The sequence below is a fragment of the Octopus sinensis genome, linkage group LG18 (genome assembly GCF_006345805.1).
Source record: "Octopus sinensis linkage group LG18, ASM634580v1, whole genome shotgun sequence".
Lineage (NCBI taxonomy): Eukaryota > Metazoa > Mollusca > Cephalopoda > Octopoda > Octopodidae > Octopus > Octopus sinensis.
In genome coordinates, this window is record NC_043014.1 from 47,417,896 (window position 1) to 47,445,404 (window position 27,509).

Here is a 27,509-nt window from a genome sequence, read left to right on the forward strand (position 1 = left end):
CATTACATCTTCTTTGTAGTCTTGGCTCCTCCATGTCCTCAAACTTGGTTCAGTCACCATGGCCACATGTTCTTGAATTTGGTTCAGTTGCCATGACGACACATTCCTCTTGTTGCTTGTTCACCAATGATGACGACCACATGTTACCTCAACTAACACATTCCTAATCTTTTACCGACTAATCCTCCATGTTGCCAGTTTGTTACCTGTCACAGCTACATGTGATTAGTGATGGAGTGAAAGCTAAGTGTTAATGAGTAAACAAATATAGCCACATGTTTAGTTTTGAGTGAGACCAGAATTGACAAGGCTTTAAGACCTACTTTACATTGTATCGGTTGGATGGATGTTTGAAGTAACTGAGCTCATATTAACCGTTTTGATACCAACCTGAAACCACTTCCAGTTCCAAGATACAAACATCCTGTTTTAAAGTGCTCTAAATTAAAACTGTTCATCAAGGTTACATGATAATTTATATTCCAAACACCAGCTTAACACTTTAGCATTCAGATTATTGTCAAATGTAAAACTTATTTGTTCACAGAGTAATTATAACAGAGTAAATTATACTCCTCCTCAGCTGTCTATCTGGGGATCCTCATAGTTTTGTCACCTTAGAACAGTACTGCTAGCCCTAATGGTGTCAACAATTATCGGGTGTAGTTGTTAGAGATTGGTACAGATGAGATGAGATGAAACAAAAAAAGATGGAAAGTTACAGTTAAGCCTTAGCAACTTGCACAATGAAAATTAAAATATTAGTCTTTTATACTCCTCCTCAGCTGTCAATCTGGGGATCCTCATAGTTTTGTCACCTTAGAACAGTGTTGCTAGCCCTAATGGTGTCAACAATTATCGGGTATAGTTGTTGGAGATTGGTACAGATGAGATGAGATGAAACAAAAAGAGATGGAAAGTTACAGTTAAGCCTTACTTAGCAACTTGCACAATGAAAATTAAAATATTAGTCTTTTACAATGAAAATAAAATAATATAAAAAGCTACACAGAACAGTGGGATACATGCGCAATTGTTCGTCCTTGAAGAAATGGGTGGAACACCAGAGAGAGATGGAGAACTGAAGTGAGACAGAATGCTGACAAGCCAGAGTGTAGGAGGTTGCATGATGAGAATGGAAGAAGATAAAATAGAAAGGAGAGAGGCAGAAGAGTAGAGAGAAATAGAGAGAAAAAAAATAAGGTCATGATAATTTAAACAAGATCTTGATATGTAGGGAAACATGACCATGTGCATATCTAACTCACTCCTGTTCCCAGCATGCAACTTCTTTACTTTGGTTTTTCAGCTTTCTTTGTCACTTCACCTCTCTCGGAGAACAGGCCAATTTTGCCATCTTTCTGCCACATGTAATCTCTGCCAGCAGTAAATTTTGCCACATGGTCATGAGGTTTCTGATGAAGAAGTAGGAGACATCTGTATAAGTTTGTGTCTCGTGAGTTTAAAAGTTGCATCGCAGTGCTGCGATATTTCTGTCACATCAAACAGATGAACAAAAAGAGAAATGAAAGACAATCAGTCGGGAGTTTGATCGGTGAGATGTTTATGGAAACTTCCTAGTAAATGTCATAACAGGTACAGAACCATGGGTGTATGGCTACAATGTTTGAAACAAAACAGCAGTCATTGTAATATATTGTATCATTGTCAGATTTGTTCACAGATGATGATTTCACAGATCACACTTACACAATATAATTGTCGTCTAAGGGGGCAAGCTGGCAGAAACATAAGCACACCGGGCGAAATGCTTAGCAGTATTTCGTCTGCCGTTACGTTCTGAGTTCAAATTCTGCCGAGGTCGACTTTGCCTTTCATCCTTTCCTGGTCGATAAATTAAGAACCAGATACGCACTGGGGTTGATGTAATTGGCTTAATCCCTTTGTCTGTCCTTGTTTGTCCACTCTATGTTTAGCCCCTTGTGGGTAGTAAAAAAAAAAGGTATTTCGCCTGTCCTTATGTTCTGATTTTAAATTCTGCCAAGGTCGACTTTGCCTTTCATCCTTTTGGGGTCAATAAATTAAGTACCAGTTGCATACTGGGGTCGTTCTAATCGACTGGCTCCTCCCCAAACAATTTCAGGCCTTGTGCCTGGAGTAGAAAAAAAATATAATTGTCATCTGTTGTCATGGAAGATTGTCCAGATTTGAGAATATCTTCAGTGAATGTTTCTGATATGAGACACTCCACAGTTCAAACAATCTTCCCCATTGGCCTGTTGCAACATTACAACAGTCTCCCTAAACGTTTTTCCTAATTTCAGTCTGTATTTCACTTCAATATGTTGCTCTGCCTTGTTCAACTTGTGACATAGGGCTAAATGTATTAAACTTAGGTTTGATCCATCATGTTTTCAACTGATGCCGTATAATGTCGTTATTATCAAACTAAAGATTGTCACAGCACTGCAATCGTAAGCATGCTGTACCAAGTAATTGATGTATTTCAAAAAGATTTTTTTTTTTTTGGTATCAGACAGATCCCATATCATCAGTTTAGCCTTGTTATTCCATGTTTACATGTGTTAGGCAGACCCTCTCCAATACGGCATCCTGCCATTTGTTTCATTACTTTGTTACCTCCCTTGTGAGGTTCAGCTTCCCAAGATCAGCTTTCATCACTTCTACCCCTGTCTTCCTTGATCTTCCTTTTCCTTTGTCCTCACCACTCGAATCTCCTACCACTTCTTCATCCATCCATCCATCCATACGTGCTGTTTCTTTTGCTCTCTACAACTGATTCCTCTTGTATTCAGTTTCTCTCTCAGCTCATTACGTACAGTTCATGTGCGTAACACATCCAATAACTCATGCTTGTCTTGTTTGTTTTCAACCTTCACACACCCTTTGCATGCAGTGCTCGTGTCCTACCACCATGCAACATCACAGTTCATACACAAGCATCATACCTTTTTCTTTATTACCCACAGGGGGCTAAACACAGAGGGGACAAACAAGGACAGACATAGGTATTAATTCGATTACATCGACCCCAGTGCGTAACTGGTACTTAATTTACCGACCCCCGAAAGGCAAAGTCGACCTCGGCGGAATTTGAACTCACAACGTAACGCAGACGAAATACCGCTAAGCATTTCGCCCAGCGTGCTAACGTTTCTGCCAGCTTGCCGCCTTACACAAGCATCGTACCATCTACCCTTCAGTCAGAGTGACAAATCCCTTGCCAGTAGATGTATATACCTCTCTGAACATTTTCCTACTCACTCCTTACCCTGACTACTAAATTTTTTGAACACCTTTTCCACAGCTAATTAGGTCCCCCAGGTAACAGAAGCTATTGACTACTTCTGTAACATTTACTAAACATTGCCGAGAATTTATTTTGTGTTAATAAACTCTCTCAAGGCTGACTACCCCAGTTCATCTACCCGTGTACATCTGCCCCAGTACATTTACCCCCGTACGGCTATCACAGGCAAACTCTTTATTCGCCGTCAGCCTTGTGCACTTTAGTCTTATGCACCCATACGTCACATTATCTATACACACATGTACACAAGCATATCCTATAATATTTGTTTTATAAGCTTATTGTCACAGCTGTGAATAGTCCTGATTATTGTTAACAATACACCGAATGCTGGTCTCAGATATGACCAGCCACAATGTGTTATATTTAACATTGGTATGGTGTCTGTGTGTGTGTGTTTGTTTATTGTCAATAGAATTAGTTATTAATGTCCCAATATGTATTGCTCTCTCCCCACCCACTCTGACTGTCATTTTCAGAATCTGCCCACTTCTCTTCACTTTTGTGAAATTTGTAAAGAATTTTTTATTTTTATTTTTCATTATTCTCTTTGAGCGAATTGTATAGACATATGAATTAGTGGGAGGAAGAAACATACACAGGAATCTGTCTAGCTGTGTGTGTGGGTGTGTTTTAAGTGAAACATTAATATCCGATAACTCTCCTCTAGAAAAGTAATAACAACTCTCTTTCTCTCTCTCTCTCTCTCTCTCTCTCTCTCTCTCTCTCTCTATATATATATATATATATATATATATATATATATATATATATATATACACACACACACACTTGGAAGACCATGTGTGTACCGTTGGCGATTTTTTTCCTCTGTCTTCCCTTCTCTGGATCTTTCCTTCTCCTATGTTTCCGACGAAGAGCTCCGCTTGAAACATTAAACCCTCCTTCTTCCTTCTTTCCTGAGCGTCCAATAATACTTATTTGTTCCACGTCCTCGCGTTGTTGTGTTTTTTGTGTTTTCTTGTTTGGATTAACTATATATATATATATATATATATAATATATATAACGGTGGTGCATCAGCATGGCCACAGCTCTGAGCTGAAACTACAGAAAGTGCAAACAAGGGAGACAGAGAAAGGCAGAATGCCACTTATATTTGAACACTATACAAATATTCCTTTAAAAAAACTTTTCTTTTAATTTTTCTAAATTTAATTATTTAATCGTTACAGTTGAAAAGGTCTCAAAATGACCGAAACCGGTACTGAAATGTTCTTTATAAAATTATTTTAGCATTTTCTATTTTGACTTGTTTTTTCATATATATATATATATATATATATATAATATAACCTGTGCATATATAGGTATGGTTGTAATATGTGTGTGTTTGTGCCTCTTTGTCTAGACATCATGCAATAGTTGTAAATGAACATCACTGTTATACAAGTGGTGTCATTTGTTTCCACTCTTCTCTGAAATTGTGTCTAGCTATGGGAAAATATAACCTTGTGAGGTTGGTGACAAGAAAGGTATCTGTTTGCAGGAAATCAACCTCACTGAATTCTGTCTGATCCATGGAAACGTGGCCACTAAAGTGACGATGCAGATTATCTCTATCCATACATAGTTTTAAAGAGACAACCAGTGAGTTGCTGACAAAGGTCTTACTGAGTGAGACACCGTCAGCTTTTTTATGATTTTAGAAATGATGTTTGTCCAATGCAGGCCATTATAGACAATAATGCCTAAGTCACGTTTATCAACTGACTTCTTAAAGTTAGTGTTGTGGAAAGAGTAGGTAGGTTCTGAGTTTTCATCCCCAAATATATAATTGTGCACTTATCTGCAGCCAGCATAAGTTGCCAATCAGCAATCCATTGCTGTATTGTGTCCAAGTGAGATTGCAGGAAAGATCTATAACATATAAAAAATTCATTCTTTTCATCTCAAAGTACAGCTTAATGTTGTCTGCTTATTTTAAACACGGTTGGCACCAAGTTGGTATCTATTTTGTTAATATGTGCAACAACAAAAAAAAAAGAGTAGGAGACCGAGAATAGGTCCTTCTGGGATTTCAGATGGTTATGAGAGTCCCAAAAGTTCCTAAGTGTCTCTCTGACACAGGACTCAATCAATTTGGTGATACAGCTAGTAAGACAGACTGGATGGTAACTGACAGGTGGTGTGCTATTACTCTTTTAAACCCTTTCATAACTGTATTTATTTTGAGATGCTCTGTTTTTTTCAATTACTTTAAATATAACAAAGAATTTAGTAAAAAGCTAGTAATAGCACACCACCTGAATAATTTTCTACTGTTCTGCAATAATACATTTATTGAGGCAGAATTGGAAGAGGAGTAAAATCTGGCACATTAGAAAGAGGCTATTGTATTTAAGTGTATTTAAGAAGCAGATGAATAGCATCATCGAGACCAGAAGCAGCATAGTTTTTGTATACACTTAAGGTGGCATCACAGCATTCCAGAAGCAAATTCAACAGATGTTATGGAAGTTAGTATCAGTAGCAGCGAAGATGATACATTTGGAGTTCCAACAGTAAAAAATGCCAGCATGGTATTTGGCAATAAGTTCTGTGCACTCTATGGAATCATCAGTAATCTAATTTGTGTGAGGATTGTAGAGAGAGCCAACTGGATGGTGAGTTCTCTATTTCAAATATATTTCCAGAACACTTTAATAGACATGTTGGTTGCTATGCATTGTTTGAATTTAAGTACGGAATTTTCAGTCATTTGACTGCGGCCATGCTGGAGCACCGCCTTTAATCGAGCAACTCGACCCCGGGACTTATTCTTTTGTAAGCCCAGTACTTATTCTATCGGTCTCTTTTGCCGAACCGCTAAGTAACGGGGACATAAACACACCAGCATCGGTTGTCAAGCAATGCTAGGGGGACAAACACACACACAAACACACACACGCATATATATATATATATATATGATGGGCTTCTTTCAGTTTCCGTCTACCAAATCCTCTCACAAGGCTTTGGTCGGCCCGAGGCTATAGTAGAAGACACTTGCCCAAGATGCCACGCAGTGGGACTGAACCCGGAACCATGTGGTTGGTTAGCAAGCCACTTACCACACAGCCACTCCTGCGCCTATGGTTGGATATTTTCTGCGCAATATGGTTGGATATTTTCTTCTTTATCCTCTCTTCTATGTAATCTGTATTCATGTAAGCATCTCATTATTTTCCCTGGCAAATTGAACTACTGCAGTCTCCTGAATTGTACTTTTGAGATTTCTAATGTGTTTATGTGGTATTTATGCTTCACATGTGGCTCACATTGAATCAGGGTTGTACTGAAGGACACTATTGATGTCTCTTTTACTTGTTTCAGTCATTTGATTGTGGCCATGCTGGAACACCACCTTTAGTCGAGCAAATCGACCCCAGGACTTATTATTTGTAAGCCTAGTACTTATTCTATCGGTCTCATTTGCTGAACCGCTAAGTTACGGGGACGTAAACACACCACCATCGGTTGTCAAGCGATGTTGGAGGGACAAACACAGACACACACACACATATATATACATATAAACATATATACGACGGGCTTCTTTCAGTTTCCGTCTACGAAATATACTCACAAGGCTTTGGTCAGCCCGAGGCTATAGTAGAAGACACTTGCCCAAAATGCCATGCAGTGGGACTGAACCCAGAACCATGTGGTTGGTTAGCTACTTACCACACAGCCACTCCTGCGCCTTTCGAGATTTCTAATGAGTTTATGTGGTATTTATGCTTCACATGTGGCTCAAATTGAACCAGGGTTGTACTGAAGGACACTACTGACATCTCTTGAATTGTAAATTCAAGTCAGTTTGGGTGATGTAATTCATTACAATCGGAGTCTCAGTCAGCTTTGTTCTGATTAAAACAAGTAGTTTGGAGGTGATGGTCACTTTTATTTCTGCAAAATAGAGATAGATTGGCAATGATCGTAGCATAATCAGAATCATCTAAAGGTTCCTTGGTAGTGAGGTTAATAACAATTTCAGGAGCAACGGTGAACAAAAGATCCAAAGTGTTGTTACTTCTTGTTGGTGGAGTAACTATTTGGGACTAGTTTGAATCCAGTACTACATCAGGGAAATTATTTGCACTTTGTGGCCACTGAAAGGATTTACAATCAATTTCTGGATAATCAAAATCACCAGTATTGAAAACGTAGGTAGTGGTTTTCCTCGATGCATCTCTGAAGATGTCAAAAAGCTGGTTTTAGGGAATGGTAAAACAATGCTAAGTAAAAGCGTTGACATATTTATATGTATGTTGCTGTAAAATACCTCTTGTTGGGACTGGTTCAAATCACCACAAGGAATTCCTCAAAAGCCTGAGTGAACATAGGCCATCACACAACTCTACAGTGAATAAAGTGACCTTTGTGAAAGAAATTGTGGCCAGCCATGCTAAAAACTCCATCGCAGAATAAAGAATGTTCCCAGGATAAACAGTTATGGAATTAGTCAGTACTCTTAACATAAGAATCAAAAAAGTGATCCTTGTTGTATAAACTTTGGATATTTAAAACTAATTTGTTCTTGAGTTGAAGCTTGTCATGACTCAGAGAGATCCTTCACAATTCATGTAGATTCAGTGGCTGGTATCCTGGTTTCCTTGGCATATATATTTTGCCCCACTGGATGGGATCTCAGTCCATCGCAGGTCTGTTTTGTCAGCTGAGTGGACTGGAGCAACATGAAACGAAATGTTCTGCCCAAGAACACAACGCATTGCCCAGTCCAGGAATCACAGACACAATTTTGTAATCATGAGGCCGACACCCTAACCACTAAGCCGCACATCTCCACATGATTCATGGAGGATGGTGTATTGTTTTCTTTTAGTTTCCCCAAGGCTTTTGCATCGTTGCTCGTTGCTGGTTTGATTCTTCAGAGCAGCTTGTGTCTTTTTTTTTTTATCCTTATCTCATCAGGCTTGACAAATTTCCAGGTCTGTTGATCATTTGTAACCGGTTCCAATGACAATGTTGTGTCCAGTGGAATGGTAGTATCTCATGGACATTTCTGAACAGCTGCTATTGAAATGAGTGATATCTTCCACATTGGTGCTGCACATTCAATGAGAGAGATGGGACTGCTTCTAGACAACATGGTCTAGAAGCGTTCTTTGTCTCTCTAATCAATCAGGTACTTAGTAGGTGTTTCATGTTCCTAAGAAGCAAAACTGTAGCCTTTGAGATGAGAAAATGATGTATCTATCACAGATCCTGGAGAGGCTACAATTCTTGTCAGTGTTGACAGATGTATATGTGTGTATGTATACTCTTTTACTCTTTTACTTGTTTCAGTCATTTGACTGCAGCCATGCTGGAGCACCACCTTTAACCGAGCAACTCAATCCCGGGACTTATTCTTTTGTAAGCCCAGTACTTATTCTGTCGGTCTCTTTTGCTGAACCGCTAACTAACAGGGACATAAACACACCAGCATCGGTTGTCAAGCAATGCTAGGGGGACAAACACAAATGCACACATGCATATATATATATATATATATACATATATACGACGGGCTTCTTTCAGTTTCCGTCTACCAAATCCACTCACAAGGCTTTGGTCGGCCCAAAGCTATAGTAGAAGACACTTGCCCAAGATGCCACGCAGTGGGACTGAACCCGGAACCATGTGGTTGGTAAACAAGCTACTTACCACACAGCCGCTATATATATCTTTTTTACTTGTTTCAGTTAGTAGGCTGTGGCCAAGCTGGGGCACAGTTTTGAAGGGTCTAATTGAACAAATCAAAAAAACACCAACACACATATATGTATAGTATGTATAATATGCATATAAGAGAACTCTTTCAATTTCCACCTACCAAATCCACTCCCAAGGCTCTTGTCAGTTTGGGGTTATTATAGAAGATACTTACCCAGGTACCACACAGTGGGACTGAACCCAAGATCGCATGATTGGGAAGCTTTTCCTGGTCTTTTGAATTTCTCACCAATGGAGTTAGAACCTAGCTAGCCCAGAAGCAAATCACTTTCACTGGAAATTTCACATTGACAGAGTAGTGGTGTCTGTGCATGCATGCATGTATGTATGTATGTATGTCTGCATATAATCAAGCACACGTGTGTATATACACCCTTATTACATACCAAACTTCTATGTTTTATATATTCTCATAGCATCTTTAATAGGTTGTGACTGGGATTTCCTGATTAACTGTGTTCTTTCTGGCTTGTGTGTGTGTGTGTGTATCTATACATCTCATTGTGTATGTATGTATTCCAAGATGCATATGAATGTGTGTGTATATATATATATATATATATATATATATATATATATATATATATGTAGATATATGCAGATATATCTATGTAGATATATGCAGATATATCTATGTAGATATATGTAGATATATATATGTATGTATGTATATGTATGTATATATATATATATGTATGTATATGTATGTATGTATATATATGTGTGTGTGTGTGTGTACATTTGTATATTTGTATATTCATGTACATGTGTTTGTAGTTGAATCTGTGTATGTTATGTGTATGCATGAAGGTGTTTATGTGTGTGTGTATGTATGTTAGTATAAATATGTGTGTGTGTGTGTGTGTGTTCCATTTTTAATGTCTGAAATAGTTTTGTTTCAGACATTTAAATACACCAAGAAAGAAAGAAAGAAGAAAAAAAAATGTCATTTATTCTTCCTTTCTCTCTTCTCTTCCAGTCCCTTTCTCCTCCTCTCTTTCTTTCTCTCTGTCTGTCCGTCTGTCTCTCTCTCTCTCTCTCTCCAACTATTTTATGCCATCGTTATATAACACAACATAATTAACAGCAGATTGACACTTCAACATTAATGACATCACCTACATAGGAGCGCTGCTGCTTCTGCTGCTGTTGCTGCTGCTGCAAGAATACAAATATGATAAGTAAAATATATTTCAGGTTTTATGTTGTAGAATCAACATTTACTGGAATATTGCAGTCACCACCACCAACCACCACCACCACAACCACCTACAACACTGCCACAAATAATAACACTACACAGCCACCAACCGACACAAACTACAACTCCAAACCCAACACCACCACCAATAACACCATCTCTGCCCACACCCCATGGCCACAGTGGGGGATGAGAAAGGAGGTGGGAGGAGAAACTATTCTGACTTTTGACCAATGAAATCCGTTGTTTTCTTTAGATCTCCTGTTTGTTTAGAATTAACTTGCTGCTAGACAGGCATGAAGGCTATAAATTCTTTCTCAGCCCTTCTTATAGTTACCACCGCCAAATTCTCCACTAAGAAAATAATAATGATAATAATAAGATCTTAACTGATTGGAAGTGTTATCATATACATTGTTTTGTCTTGGTATAAAAGATGGGCTACAGCAAATATTCTGCTCAATACCACAGAATTGCTTGTCAGTTGTTTGACCTTAACTAGTTGAGCATGTCCCTTAGTGGCTGACGATATGTGCATCTCTGATCACGAGCAGAAGTAGTGGGGGAGCATCATAGCCATGTGTTGAGAGGGATTCTTTGGGGTTTGAATAATTCACCTCTGGAAACATGGGTGGTTCTTTCAACATCCTTAAACAACCCTTATTCAAGGACCTTTTGAGCGGGATGGGCTACTCAACCTGAAGAAAATTCTAACTGGGCCCCACCTGCAAGGTCATGTGCTGTTTATCTTGATATGAGATCACCATGTCGCGCACATATGGTTGTGATGCATGTGCCTAGTGTACCCTTATCAGACGGGTAGTCATGATGGGTATATTGGGCTTCGTATATTTTACCCCAGTGTCACTTTGATGGCATGAACTGCTCTCTCACTCAATAATAATAATAATAATAGTAAGTTAAGTTAATTTTTTGGCTCAAAAAGCAAAAGCAAGGCCATGTAGGGGGACATGGAGTTATGTACAGGGAGGGTGTTCATGCAAAGAGTTCAGGCCATTTCTGGTCAAGAGAGACTTTGAACCGAGCGGTCGTCGGCATCTTCACTATCTCGTCCGGCAGCTTATTCCACGGATCTGCAACCTGGACGGAGAAAGCTCCTCTCCTTCGATTGAGATGAAATCGTCGCAGGTAGAGCTTTTCGGAATGACCCCGCAGCCGACGCTCTGGAGGAGCAGGAGTGAAGAACAGCTCTTTCGAAAGGTTACACTTTCCGCTTATGATGTTGTGAGCGAGAATGAGATCACCACGGCGGCGGCGTTGTTCTAGAGAATAAAGGTCGAGCGTCTTCAGACCAAGAACCATGTGGATAGCCAGCTTCTGGACTATTTCGAGATGATGTATGTCTTTGAGGAGATAAGGAGAAGAGGCTTGAATCCCGTACTCCAATATGGGTAGTAGTAGTAATAATAATAATAATAATAACAGTTTCAAATTTTGCCACAGGGGCAGCAATTTTGGGGGAGGGGATAAGTCGATTACCCCCCCCCCCCCGTGCTCAACTGCCACTTATTTTATTGACCTTGAAGGATGAAAGGCAAAGCTGACCTCGGCGGAATTTGAACTCAGAATGTAAAAGACAAATGAAATACTGCTAAGCATTTTGGCCAGCATGCTAACGATTCTTTGCTACTCTAGGCACAGGGCCCTAAATTTTGGGGTAGGGGGACCAGTCGATTAGATCAACCCCAGTATGCAACTGGTACTTAATTTATCAACCATGAAAGGATGAAAGGCAAAGTCGACCTTGGCAGAATTTGAACTCGGGATGTAAAAGACAGATGAAATATCGCTAAGCATTTTGCCCAGCATGCTAACGATTCTTTGCTACTCTAGACACAAGGCCCTAAATTTTGGGGGAGGGGGCCAGTCAGATAGTGGATAGTTTGTTCCATTCTTTGCACAACTCTGTACATGAAAGAAAGTGTTTCTGAAAGTCATGGATGTTGTGATGCTTTTTTGATTTTATAAGCATATCCATAAGTTGTAGAGATTTTGAATTTAAAGGTAGTCAAAGTTGTGGGAAAGATGGTGGATAATTTTGTGGCTTCTACCATATCAATTGCTAAATATTGAAGCTTTAGTGTATAGATGCTTAGAGAAGCAATATGTTCAAGATATGCAATCCCCTGTCAGTCACTTACCATATCTCTGGACAGCTTCCAGCAGATTGGTATTCTGGGCAAGATGGAAGTTCAGCCAGCTGTATATATATATATATATATATATATATCTTTAAAAAGCTGGTGAGCAGCCGGCGAAGGTATAATTCTCTAGAATTATTATTTTGATTCCAAAATTGTTTATGGAATTGTTGGAAGAGAGACACTTCCTCCAAGGAGAGGAAGTAGACCTGTTACAGATAAACTTTCCTGCAACAACAATTGAACTTAACACTACATCATGGTCACTCGTGTTGCTGTGAAGTGGACTGGACTACAGGCTGACAGACTATGTCCTCAGTGATACTTATGATTAGGTAGACTTATTCTTCAAACTAAATCTCATTATAAAAAGATCCTGACATCTCTTCAACATCTTTTATTTTTCTCAACTAGGGAAACCACGTAATGATAGAGCTAATAACAATGGTAATGATAGCAGATTTAATAGTAATCATGATAGCAGAGCTAATTAGTAATGATAGTAGAGATAATAGTAACCAATCATTTCCTCATGCAACTCCAAATCTTTAAGTTTTTATTATTATTATTATTATTATTATTTCCATCTTTACCACCTTCACATCACCTCCACAATAACAATTACCTCTACTACCACTATCTTCACCTCCATCAACCACCACCACCACCACCACCTTCATCATCACTACTATCATCTCTATAACCACCACTACCACCACCACCACTACAAACAACCACCCCTAATGATAACCATCACCACAACCACCAACACCACCACAACAGCCACTGCCACAGCCCATACCTGCCAACAGAACGAAACATCACTCTACGAAAAGTTTTGCTTTGAGCCAAACAAGAAGATGCAGTGATTATGAAACAGTGAAAAAGTTGGCAGAATGTTTGAGTTGGAGATAGTGAGATTATTTAGGGCAGGGCTGCAAGGGGTAACTATTTTGACTGAAATACCTGATTTAAGGCCAGGACAGGTATATGTGGGAGAAGGTGATGCGAGTGAAGAAGTTGAGATTCGGCGGGGGTGGGGTACAGTTGTTTACGAGGAATCTAAGATTAAATAATGCCTGAATCTTGGCAATAGTAATGTGGTGGTGGTGGTGGCAGTTGTGGTAGAAGTGGTGATGATGATAGGAGCAGTGGAGGCAGTGGTGGTGATGGTGGGAGTGGTAGTGGTGATGGTGGCAGCAGTTGTGGTAGAGGTGGCAATGCCGGTGGTGGCAGCTGAGGTAGAAGTGGTGATGATGGTAGGGGCAGTGGTGGTTGTGGTGGTGGTGGTAGTGGTGGTGGTGGTGGTGGTGGTGGTGGTGGTGGCAGTGGTAGTGGTGATGGTGGCAGCAGTTGTGGTAGAGGTGGCAATGCCAGTGGTGGCAGTTGAGGTAGAAGTGGTGATGATGGTAGGGGCAGTGGTGGTGGTGGCAGTGGTGGTGATAGTGGTGGTGATGGCAGTGGTAGTGGTGACGGTGGCAGCAGTTGTGGTAGAAGTGGCAATGCCAGTGGTGGCAGTTGAGGTAGAAGTGGTGATGATGGTAGGGGCAGTGGTGGTGGGGGTGGCAGTGGTAGTGGTAGTGGTGATGGTGGCAGCAGTTGTGGTAGGGGTGGCAATGCCGGTGGTGGTGGCAGTTGAGGTAGAAGTGGTTTTGGTGGTAGTGGCGGCAGTGGTGGTGATGATGGCGGTGGTAGTGGTGGTCGTGCATCTGGTGAAGCACTTGCAGAAATATGTGATGTGATGTTATAGTGAAGACAACCGGTGGGTTTTTAATGTTTGCAATAAACAAAAAAAAAAACCATCGAATCTAAAGCAGGAACTGGCAGGGCCGTTGTCCTTTATGTTTCCGTGGACATTATTGTCTCTGGAATCAGTTGGAGAGAATAAATGATTGGTTTGTTGTAGAGTTCTCCACCACTCTAAATAACACCCATAAATTTTTGATCAATATTCTTTGTTGTGTTTAGAAATAGTTTTCACTGAACATCATCATGACCACCACCACCAACAAGAACAGCAACAACAACGCTATCACTACCACCACCACCACCACCACCATAAATAACAACACTATCACCAACACTACCAACACCATAAATAACAACACTATCACCTACACTATCAATACCACTATCACTACCACCACCACCACCACCACCATAAATAACAACACTATCACCAACACTATCAATACCACTATCACTACCACCACCACCACCACCATAAATAACAATACTATCACCAACACTATCAATACCACTGTCACTACCACCACCACCACCACCATAAATAACAACACTATCACCTACACTATCAATACCACTATCACTACCACCACCACCACCACCATAAATAACAACACTATCACCAACACTATCAATACCACTATCACTACCACCACCACCACCACCATAAATAACAATACTATCACCAACACTATCAATACCACTGTCACTACCACCACCACCACCATAAATAACAACACTATCACCTACACTATCAATACCACCACCACCACCATAAATAACAACACTATCACCAACACTATCAATACCACTATCACTACTACCACCACCATAAATAACAACACTATCACCTATACTATCAATACCACTATCACTACCACCATCATAAATAACAACACTATCACCACCACCACCACCACCATAAATAACAACACTATCACCAACACTACCAACACGACTATCACTACCACCACCACCACCATGTTCAAATACCACCACCACTATCAACAACATTATCACCACTCACCGTCTCCACCAACACCACCACCACTACCACTACCACCATCATTTACCCAGAGAAGGGAAAGAGAATCTTATTAAGTGACCATGTAGAGAACTACTACATGGTCACTTCAAAGTGCTAGAAGTAGCAATCAGATCCCTCTCATATTACATCCTGCTGTTTTAAAACCATGTTGGAGAATGTAGTCCTTGATATTTCTCAGTCCTGATAAAGAATGGGATGGTCATAGCAGGAATTCAGGGTTTGTTTTGAGTTCAACCTCAATAACAACTGTAACCACTTTTGGCCTTTATTTCTCAAAGCATTTCACTTCAGTTTCCATATTTGAAGAAGAACTCCAAACCCAGAGCTGGGTGTTGTGTAGTCCCTTACACCACCCAACACCAATTTTTGTGCCGGTGGCATGTAAAATGCACCATCCGTACTTGGCCAATGCCAGCGCCGCCTTGACTGGCTTCTGTGTCAGTGGCATGTAAAAACCACCAACCGATCATGGCCGTTGCCAGCCTCCCCTGGCATCTGTGCCAGTGGCACATAAAAAGCACCATCTGTACATGGCATGTAAAAAGCACCAACCATTCATGGCTGTTGCCAGCCTACCCTGGCACCTGTGCTGGTGGCATGTAAAAAGCATCCTCTGTACGTGGCCGATGCCAGCGCTGCCTTGACTGGCTTCCGTGTCGGTGGCATGTAAAAACCACCAACCGATCGTGGCCGTTGCCAGCCTCCCCTGGCATCTGTACCAGTGGTACGTAAAAATCGCCCACTACACTCATGGAGTGGTTGGCGTTAGGAAGGGCATCCAGCTGTAGAAACCTTGCCAGATCAGACTGGAGCCTGGTGCAGCCTCCTGGCTTCCCAGACCCCAGTCGAACCGTCCAACCCATGCTAGCATGGAAAACAGACGTTAAACGATGATGATGATCGCATACATAGGTGGTCATCCATCAAACCATTGTTTGGCTGCTGATTCTCCAGTTGTGATGATGTCTTTTGCTTTCAGACATCCTTTTCCTCCATCTATAAGGATGATGAGCACAACATAACTAAGGGCTGTATTAGTTATGATGTGTATACAATGTTGGGCTGATGTCCTCATCTTGATTGTTGCTTTCATTGCATTTCAGCTGTTGTATGCTGCAGCCTTCTTCGGGTATCTTGTGTGGAACTCGGTTGTTGTCTCAGAACTTCAGTCTAACCCTTTATTTGATCTGTCGAGGTACACTGTTCACATTCCACTCTCTGCATTTTTTGTGACACTTTTTTTTGCTTCAGTTGATATTTTTGTGAATTACCTTAATGCCTTGCCTGGAGATTGAACCCAGAACTTCTAAGTGACTACACTGCATTAACCAACATCTTTATATACTACATTATGCCTCTCGAGGTCGACTTTGCCTTTCATCCTTTCGGGGTCGATTAAATAAGTACCAGTTGCGTATTGGGGTCGATCTAATCAACTGGCCTCCTCCCTCAAAATTTCGGGCCCTGTGCCTAGAATAGAAAAAGAAATATAGAATTGTATTAATGTTGTGTATTAGCTATGTATTAATTATAAGTGGCTGACCAATTTTTGGGGCCAAATTGATGCTGGTTGTGGACTTTCTCAGCTCCTCCTTCTGTTGTCAGTTGATTCAGACACTGTGGTACCTTCTTAACAGGATTATTCACTCTTCTGTTCCCTTTTGTTTCAAACATTGTGGTACTTTCTTCATAGGGTCACCCCACTTCCTTCGGCTTCTGGTTTATTCAGACACTATGGTATTTTTCCTAATGACATTTGCGGACTCTCTTGTCGTAGACAATAGACAAGGGTTCTACAATTTCTTGCTGAACAACTTACACAAATTACTTGTTTACAGTGTTGTATATTAGCTCACTTTCTCTATCAAATTAACATTTGTCTGAACAGATGCATAGTGTACCATGTGTCAGATGTCGAAGTGATCACAAAGCAACATCATCATCATCATCATCGTTTAACGTCTGCTTTCCATGCTAGCATGGGTTGGACGGTTTTGACTGAGGGCTGGTGAACCAGATGGCTGCACCAGGCTCCAATCTTGATCTGACAGAGTTTCTACAGCTGGATGCCCTTCCTAACGCCAGCCACTCCGAGAGTGTAGTGGGTGCTTTTTACGTGCCACCGGCACATGAAATGAAATGTTTTGCTCAAGAACATAATACACTCTGACAGTCTGGGAATCGAAACCATGATCCTGTGATCATGAGTGCAACATCCTAACCACTGGGCCATACACCCTCGTCTAATGGGGCCCACACCAGGCAGATGTCTGAAGAGTAAGACTTCTCTTCCATGACTCCGGAATGATAAAGCATTTTAGGGAGGTGCACTAACCCCCAACTCACAGGAAGAAGGTTATTTCAGAAGTTGTTCAGTGTGACCAGGCCAGCTCTGCATAAAAGATTGTGGTTGCTGAGAAATAATTGAGGACCTCAGAGAATAGAACCTTGTCTTACAGCTAGTGCAGGTGGAATCTTTTAATCTTCTTGACACGTCTCCTTTTAAATGGTCCCTCATCTCACTGACATGCAGCAAATCTAACCGAACAGTGGCCCTGTTGACACTTGGTATGTTTATGATTGTAGAAGGAGCATTGCTATGGTACGTGCACCTGTTAGTGGTCAGTAGAGTCTGATCCTTAATTGTGCATGTGCTATATATTCCTTGTAACATAATGTATCTACGGTTACATTGGCCAGTGTAACCTTTTTTTTTATTTTTAAGGTTTGATCTGAGAGAGAGATTTTGTTGATATTTCTAATAAGTTGAGTGGCAGTGTAGCAGTTACTTCATTACTTCACTGACTTAGCATACTGCATTGGGTGTAAAGCAAAAAGTGTGTGTGTGTGTGTGTGATCATCAATTGTTAATGTCTGTTTTCCTTGGTGGTATAGGTTGGATATAATGGGATATATATAACTTATATGTATAGAGTGTTGTATATAATGGATATATATAAAGGCTAAATATAAAGGTTATATAATAGGTTGTATATAAAGGGTATATATAATGGATTATATATAAAGGGCATATATAAATGTAGGTGATAAATACATTTGTTCAACAGATTTCCATTTTGCATTATAGTGTCCTTTCTACTATCTATCGGTCTGTCTACACACACACAGATGGATGCCTTGCTATTTGCAGTCTGATGTGATCTTATTGTATCTCTACATTATTTACATTATTTACATTGGATGGATATGTGTTCTCATCTTGTTTGTTATTACCATAATGTTTCGGCTGATTTACTCTCCAGCCTTCATCAGGTGTCCTGGTAGAATTTTCAACCCAACTCTGGGTTCTCATTCCTAAGGTATTTTTTGCTGATGCTATTATTATTATTATTATTATTTATTCAAGGCGCTGCCTGGAATTGAACTCGTAACCTTGGGGTTAGTAGCCCATGCTCTTAACCATTATGCTATATGCCCGTGGGCAATTATAGAACAGTATTATTGTATCTCCGTTTGACACTTCCCGTTTGGATACTCTCATAGGTGTCAAGGTATTAACTTGGCAAGTAAACTGCTGCTACAGGTGTGCTACCTCCTTGTCAAGAACCCTTAACCATAAATGACACCATCCACCTGGCTGTAAATAGGTTACACCGTAAGCTGATGAGTATTTGGTGTGGTAAGAGGTCACAGCGAATGGGGAAGATAGTTATGGTGGTAGCAGGGATTAAATTCTGTTGAAGTTTTAATGTCATCAAGTTACTGTTTTTAATTATTATATTATGGTGGTGATGGTGGTGGTGGTGGTGATGGTAGCGATGATGATGAAGAGGAAGATTTTATACTCTGAAATTTTAAATATCAATAATCTAAATGGTGAATTATTGATGACATCAATAGTTTCGGTATTGATTTCCCGTAACAATGAATGCTTAGTTGAAGCTTATATCTTCACAGTTTGTTTCTCTAAGTTTCGCATTGCTGCTACTGTCATATGTATGTATACGTATGCGTGTACAATATATATATGTATCTACGTATTTGTATGTGTATATATATATACCTGTGTATGTGTTCACACACACACACATCTATATCTAATAATATATTTTTTTACAGTGTATCTAGTGATTTAACCCAGTTCCCTTAATCAAATATATTGTGTGTATGTGCATGTTTGAGTGTATGTATATATGTATATAAATATATACACACACATATATATCTACATCTAATATATTCTCTCTTTTACAGTCTCTCTGATGGTTCGACCCGGTTTCCCAAGCTAGAAGAGTGTGCCCACTTCCATTATGACTTTGTTGAACTCGGTCAACTGCAGGTAGATATTACCACATTGTTTTATAGAACTTACATCATTGGCTCTCTCTCTCTCTCTCTCTCACACACACACAATAATATTGTTTTATATCAGTTATATACGTTGACATACCATTCACATACATACCCCAAAGCACCTTAAATTATATATGTATATGTGTGTATTTGTATTTATGTCTGTGTATGTAGTCTATTATGTCATCATCATCATTTAACGTCCGTTTACCATGCTAGCATGGGTTGGACGGTTCGACTGGGGTCTGCGAAGCCAGAAGGCTGCATCAGGCCCAGTCTGATCTGGCAGTGTTTCTACAGCTGGATGCCCTTCCTAACGCCAACCACTCCATGAGTGTAGTGGATGCTTTTTACGTGCCACCGGCACAGATGCCAGTCAGGGCGGCGCTGGCTACGGCCACGTTCGGATGGTTCTCTTACGTGCCACCAGCACTGGTATCACAGCTACAAATTCCATTGATGTTGATAGATTACGATTTTGATTTTATGTATTTACTAGCAGCATAGCCCGGCGTTGCCCGGTTATGTAAGAGCCCCTAGTAGGCAACGACTAATCCCAATCTAGTCCTTTCCCTCTAGGGAACGAAGGCGCATGTGTAGGTTGCAATGTCTTCTCTTCACTCGAATACTTCTGTGTATACGATGTTCCTAGCTGTCCCTAGCTGTCGAGTTGTGTCCCCTAGACAGAAAATGTGTTGCATATAAAAAGCTTAGATTCTCGACCCCATGTCGAATTTATTGATTTTTCTCAGAACTGGAGGAACTTTTCAAAATTTTCGCTGCGTTAGTTTTGAATTATGACATTGGGCTATATGTGTGTCAAGTTTCATCAGAATCGGTTGAAAGCCATGGTCAGGGTGAGGGTACAACCTGACAGACACACAAACTGCCGTTTATATAGAGAGAGATATCATCATCGTTATTTAACATCAGTGTTCCATGCTGGCATGAGTTGAACAGCTTGACACGATTCATCAAGCCAGGGGGCTGTGTTGAACTTCACTTTCTGCTTTGGCTGGGAACACAAAATGTGGATGAAATACGTGCGGTTCTGCTCTCATATAATTTTTCAGCAGCTTCGTAAATAGTTCTGTAGTTAGAAGAGAAATGGGAGTGTTAGGCAGATGAGTTGTGGATAAGGCTTGACACAGACAGAGCGAGCGTGGAGGTATGAACACTAACCACTTTCAGGACTTCGTTCATTTGTTAAGATGGACATAGGCGCAGGAGTCGCTGTGCGGTAAGTAGCTTGTTTACCAACCACATGGTTTCCAGTCCCACTGCATGGCACCTTGGACAAGTGTCTTCTACTATAGCTCGGGCCGACCAAAGCCTTGTGAGTGGATTTGGTAGACGGAAATTGAAAAGAAGCCCATCGTATATATATATATATATATATATATCATATTGTATATGGATATATATATATATATATATATATATATATATATATATATATCCATATGCTTGTGTGTGTTTGGTGTCCGTGTTGGTCCACCTAGCATTGCCTTGACACCCGATGCTGTTGTGTTTATGTCCCCGTTACTAGCGGTTCGGCAAAAGAACCGATAGGAATAAGTACTGGGCTTACAAATCGACCCCGGGACTATTCTTTGTAAGCCCAGTACTATTCTTCGGTCTCTTTGCCGAACCACTAAGTGACGGGGACGTAAACACACCAGTATCGGTGTCAAGCAATGCTAGAGGGAAAAACACAGGTACACAAACACACACACACACACACACATATATATACATACATATATACGACAGGCTTCTTTCAGTTTCCGTCTACCAAATCCACTCACAAAACATTGGTCGGCCCGGGGCTATAGCAGAAGACACTTGCCCAAGATGCCACGCAGTGGGACTGAACCCGGAACCATGTGGTTGGTTAGCAAGCTACTTAACACAGCAACTCCTCTCGCTTTTTCTCTCAACACATTTACACTTTGTCATGCATGCACACTGACATTGCACATCCAGTGAAGCATATTAGCTTAATTTCTTTCCAGTTTTTGCATGTCCTCTACACTCACGACCCATGTTTCACTACCATGTGGCATTGCTATTTGTGCACAAGCATCATACAATCACCCTCTGCATCATACATCCCCTCTGCAGCTCTGCATTTCTGAAGACAAGTGGGATGAGAAATCATACAATCTGCCTTCCACTGTCAGAGAGAGAGAGAAGCCTTCATTACCAAAAGCAGTAAAAACTCTATGAATTTTCTCCAGCTGATTTTTGTTCTAGTAACTATATTTCAGAACATCCTCCTCCACTTCTAAATTGGTCACCTAGGTAACAGAAACTATCTACTTCTAGAAATCCTTTTGGGTATTTGAGAAAATCTCATTCCTATGAAGTCTTAGTGTTTATCATTCATGTACATATGCCACATACAAACTCTACTTTCTCTATTAACCTCTGTTTGTGATTCTTCTACACCTCTTATGTGCCCATATCTACACTGGTTACACTAAATGCAATTTGTAACTCTACTTTTCTATATATATATCAAGCAAGGTCATTTCCTTGATAGAAGAACTGTCTGTTTTCTTGCTTGCAAGAACTTTGATCTTTGCTAATGCATATATGCATATACATACATGTGTGTGTGTGGCTGTGTTGGTATGCAGATATGGAGTTTCCTTTGTAACCATGGGGTTTCAAGTTCTAGTTCGCTGCAGGGAACATTTGGCAGACATCTTCTATTGTAGCTTATCAGTGGCTTGTTAACAGAATTGGTGGGTGAAAACTGCATGGAAGCCTCTTGTGTACATGTGTGTGTGTGTGTGTGTGTGTGGTTTACATTCCATGTTTTCACCTGAAAGTAGTGAGCCAAACACCGACATTAGGTTGATTATTCTGTGTCAAGCAATCACCTCCACCCTCTGCAGTTCTGCATTTCTGAAGACAAGTGGGATGAGAAATCTCTTAGTTGAACGACAGGTGAAGGTTAGCAACAGGAAGGGAATCTGACAGTAAAACAGTACCTCAATAATATTCACCCAATCCATGCTGGGAAAATGAATATAAAACGAATGAATGAACATCATATTTATCAACATCAACTTCTATCTATTCATCCATCACCTACACACACACACACATGTATTCAAATGAATATGGTACTTAAGTTAAAGGCACCAGAATTTGGTATGGTATTATCCATATAAATCAAATGGGGTGAGTATATTCAAAATAAGCAACAAGGATATCCAAGATAGTGTAGTACAATCGTTTCATGCTACTTCATTTTATTAAACACTGTAAGTATTACATCAGTTTTAAAATGTTGAGCAATCTTCAGCCACATATAGAATTTTTTAATTAAACGGACAATGCACATTTTTACACTTATTTCATTTGCCAACATTACAAAGAGGGTAGATATATAGACAGAGAGATTAATTTCATTAAGAACATGGTGGTAGTATGTCCTTCTCTATCTGTAGATTATATATATATATATATATATATATATATATATATGCTGTATACTGTACACTCTCTCTACATTCTTATACACCACATAACACCTCATATATTTGGTCAGTTAGGCAGCCTCTAGACGGTTACTCAGCCTTCCAAAATACCCGCCAAATTTTCCAATTGCATGTTTACTGTTTTAAGTATGGGAATATACACGGGACTTATATAGTTCCTCATGTACAAAAGAGACAGGATGATCATGGCTGGAACATCTTTGATTGTAGGTCTACTGGCTCTGAGCTGACCTTGGGCTAAACAACTTACCTCGTATGGCTAAGATGGTGGGGGTGCTGATGGTGCTACAACATTCCAGTTTCTGAATAAGACAGTATTACAAACTGTTGCCATGGTTACTGTATCACGGGGGGGGGGTATTAGGGGTAGGAAGGTGGTAATTGGGAGAAACAGAATAGCTTATACAATAGTGAGTTGTGAGTTCGAATCCAGCTAATGTTAAAACCTTTCATTTCTGGAGACTAATAGTCTACATTAAGGTTTAACTCTCTCCCTTCTTATTTGTTGGCCCCTACATTATAATATATTATTATTATTATTACCATCTCTGACTCATTGTTTACCCCCTCCTCCTTCAGCACTTATCCTCCTCCCTCTCTCATTTCTTTTCTATCTGTTGCACTTACTCCCCCCCCCACCACCTAAGGTCCTGAGACAGTTTCATATCAATAAAGCCACACCTTCATCAAATGTTACAGTAGTAGTGTGGATGGAGATGGTGGTGGTGGTGGTGATGGTGGTGGTGGTGATGATGATGATGGTGGTGGTGGTGGTGGTAGTATGGTTCGTTGGTGGTGTGGCTGATGTTATACCATTTCACAGCCCAATCACATCACATCACAACCACCACCAACACCACCACCCACATTGCTATGACCAATGCCTTTAACACTACCACCCACACAACCACCTCATTATAACAATACTACTACTACTGCTATTACTACACTAATTTTGGTGAGAAATAAAATTGTGTGTGTGTGTGTATGAATGTATGTATGTACGTGTGTGTGAGTATAGATAGATAGATATACAAACACACATATACAAGTATATAATTCTGTGTTTATATAGACATATATATCAATCTATATATCTATATATGTGTATATATATATCTATATTTATATATATATATATATATATATATATATATAGTACCACACAGAATTATCTATCTATCTCTCTCTCTCTCTCCTCTCATCCCTCTCTCTTCTCCTCTCTCTCTCTATATATATATTATATATATATATATATATATATATATATATATATATGTATGTATATACACATACACACACACACACACATATACTATGAATTATCTCTCTGTCTATCAATCATGCACATACACACACACACACACACACACACACAAAGATACAGGTGGTAATTTTGGCTGTTATGAAATATTTCAGTGTAATTGACTCATTGTGAGGGTCTTGTGGTGAAATGTGAGAGTGACACTGTTGACACCATCAGCACCATCACCACCATCATCATCATCACCATCATCACCAACTTCATTATCACCACCATCACCGCCACTACCACCACCACCATCACAGCCATCACTATTGTCACTGCCGCCGTGGTGACATGCGATGATGCCATTACATGCTGCACCCCCCCCTCTTTCCAACACCGTCTCTAAATACCATTGCAACAACTAATGCAACCCCCCACCCATCCACCCACTCGCTGCTGCTGCTGCTGCTGTCGATGTTGCTGCTGCTGCTGTTGCTACAGAAATCAATACTGCTAGAATTTCCATCTCTCCGTTCTGTAAGATAATGTAGTGGAGGGGGGTGCAGAGATGTCTGTTCTGGCATTGCTTCTTTCTCACCTCTCTCTTCCCCCCCACACGCACGCGCGCGCGCTCGCGCACACATAACACACACAGCCAGACAGTGTAAGCTAGCTGCACATTGTCTGCACTACTGCGTCACACCAGTACCGGCAGAGTACGGCACCATGCAACACGTCTCCTACCGGACTACGTATCCATGGTTCTACCGCGACCAGTCTGGCTTCAAGGTAAATCATTCGTAGAGTTGTCAAATGTCTCACCTGTGTCGTCCATGCTTCAGTGACTTCTCAGCAACATCCTCTCTTAGTCACCTATGGTTACACTTCAGTGAATTCTTGTCACCATCTTTCTGTGTATGTATGTCTGTCTCTGTCTGTGTCTCGCCCACATTATTCCTTTAAGGAACTGGCAATCCTTGTGTTGTATCTTTGATAAAGTAAGGCAATATGACACTCACCTGCGTCGTGCTTCATTGAATTCTTGTGATAATCATTATTAGTCATGTTTCCCTCCATCAATATGGTACATCACCTTCTGAATCCCACCTTTTACGCACTTCACTGAGTTTCAATTACAGATCAACATCCATCTCTCACCTGTGACACACTTCACTGAATTCTAATCTCACAGTCCTGGTTTTGAGTTTTCGTTCATTCTTTGTTTATTAAAACTGTTTTGATTTACCTTTCACACCACCTTCATACTATTCATCATCATCATCACCATCATCTTCCTCATCATCACCGTTATCATCGTCACCAGCATCATTACTATTATTATCATCACTACCATCACCACCATCATTAATACCCTCATCACTTCTATTACTACGATCATCATCGATGATCATCGTCATCACTACCACCACACTACCTCCATCACCACCACCACCCGTCAATACTATTGTCACTACCATAGCCACCACCATCTTCATCATCATCTTCATAAAGCTATAGTTCCTGTAACCCTTCAAAATAGGTCACACCCCCCCCGTATACCGTTCCCCCCACAAGCCACCAACCTGTGAATTATGTTCTTGAGGTGGAATGAGGTGAAACATGAAAGTGGAGTGGGGGGGGAGGTGTCTGTTATTGGAAAGTCTGACTTCGGAGACAGACAGACAGACATTGCATGCTGGTCTATATATGCACATTCTTATACACACTTGAAAACATAAACATATACACATGCTTAACTATATACTAGCATGAGGGTATATATTAAAAAATACAGACGCATACACACATAAACAGATGCCTATACATATATACACACACAAACACATACACATCTGTTGCACAATATACACATAATCACACAATATGAACATGACCACATGCATACATAAGTATATATATATATATACATATATGTATATATATATATATATATGTATATATATATATATATAATGTATATATATATGTATATATTGTATATATATGTATATATATATATATTATATATATATATATATATATATATTATATATATATATATATGTATATATATATATATATATTATATATATATATATGTATATATATATATATATTTATATATGTATATATATATATGTATGTATGAGCGTTATATATGTAAGTATAACGTATGTTCTGTTTGTATATATATATATATATATATATTATATATATATATATATATATATATATATATATAAAATAATATGTACAATTACTCAATAGTCAAGATAAAACTCTGAGTTTCAGAGTTTCTGATGGTCAGATAACCGAAGAGATGGTGCTGTGGATTTCCACTTCGGCATCTGAAACTCAGAGTTTTATCTTGACTATCGAGTAATTGTAACATATTATTTTTATAAATAAATTTCCTCTATTTACATAGTATTGAGGTCTCTTTCTTTCTTTTGTTATCTTACCGTTTTTACCAATATATATATATATATATATACACATACACAATGAACACATACTCATACGAAGATACGAAAAGATGCATCAGAACTCATACACATATATATATATCTTCACATAGACACACACATATATACACACATCCATATTTGTACAAATGATGTCAAAATATTCCACCATAATGCATTTTTGCGTCGCACATTCCTAGTCTGGAACTTTGAGCAAGTGTCTATCGATGCTGGACGTGATTCTTACGGTTTATACTCACACGACTACGATGTATTTAGATATATGTATAGCATTTATGTATTTTTAATTATAAATGTCGTATATTGGGAATGAATGAGTAAAGCAAACCTTTCTTTCCAGTTTTTTTGTGCCCAATATAAAATCTTTACTGCTCTCCTTTAAACTACTTTCATTTTATTTTAACTTCATATATGTTCTCTCTCTTACTCTTTTCATATATATACGTGTGTATGTGTATATATATATATATAGAGAGAGAGAGAGAGAGAGAGTGAGAGAGAGTTTGTGTGTGTACATATATATACGTATGTACATGTGCATATATATATATATATATATATATATATATATCTACATACATATATATATGTGTGTACATATGTATGTCCCCGTAACTTAGCGGTTCGGTAAAAGAGACCGATAGAATAAGTACTAGGCTTCCAAAGAATAAGTCCTGGGGTCGATTTGCTCGACTAAAGGCAGTACTCCAGCATGGCCATAGTCACATGACTGGAACAAGTAAAAGAGTACATACGT

At 39.6% G+C, this 27,509-nt stretch overlaps 1 protein-coding gene across 12 annotated transcripts in view; it reads left to right on the plus strand.

Moving 5' to 3' along the window:
* LOC115221295 overlaps positions 1-27,509 on the plus strand; it is a 355,773-nt gene that overhangs the window by 231,783 nt on the left and 96,481 nt on the right. For 11 of the 12 annotated variants that reach the window (XM_029791450.2, XM_036510991.1, XM_036510990.1 and 8 more), the window contains one exon: positions 19,407-19,491. In XM_029791450.2, the coding sequence (XP_029647310.1) occupies positions 19,407-19,491 (85 nt within the window). Of the gene's footprint in view, positions 1-19,406; positions 19,492-24,904; positions 25,056-27,509 lie in introns of those variants that run through there. The other variant, XM_029791452.2, reaches the window with a different exon arrangement.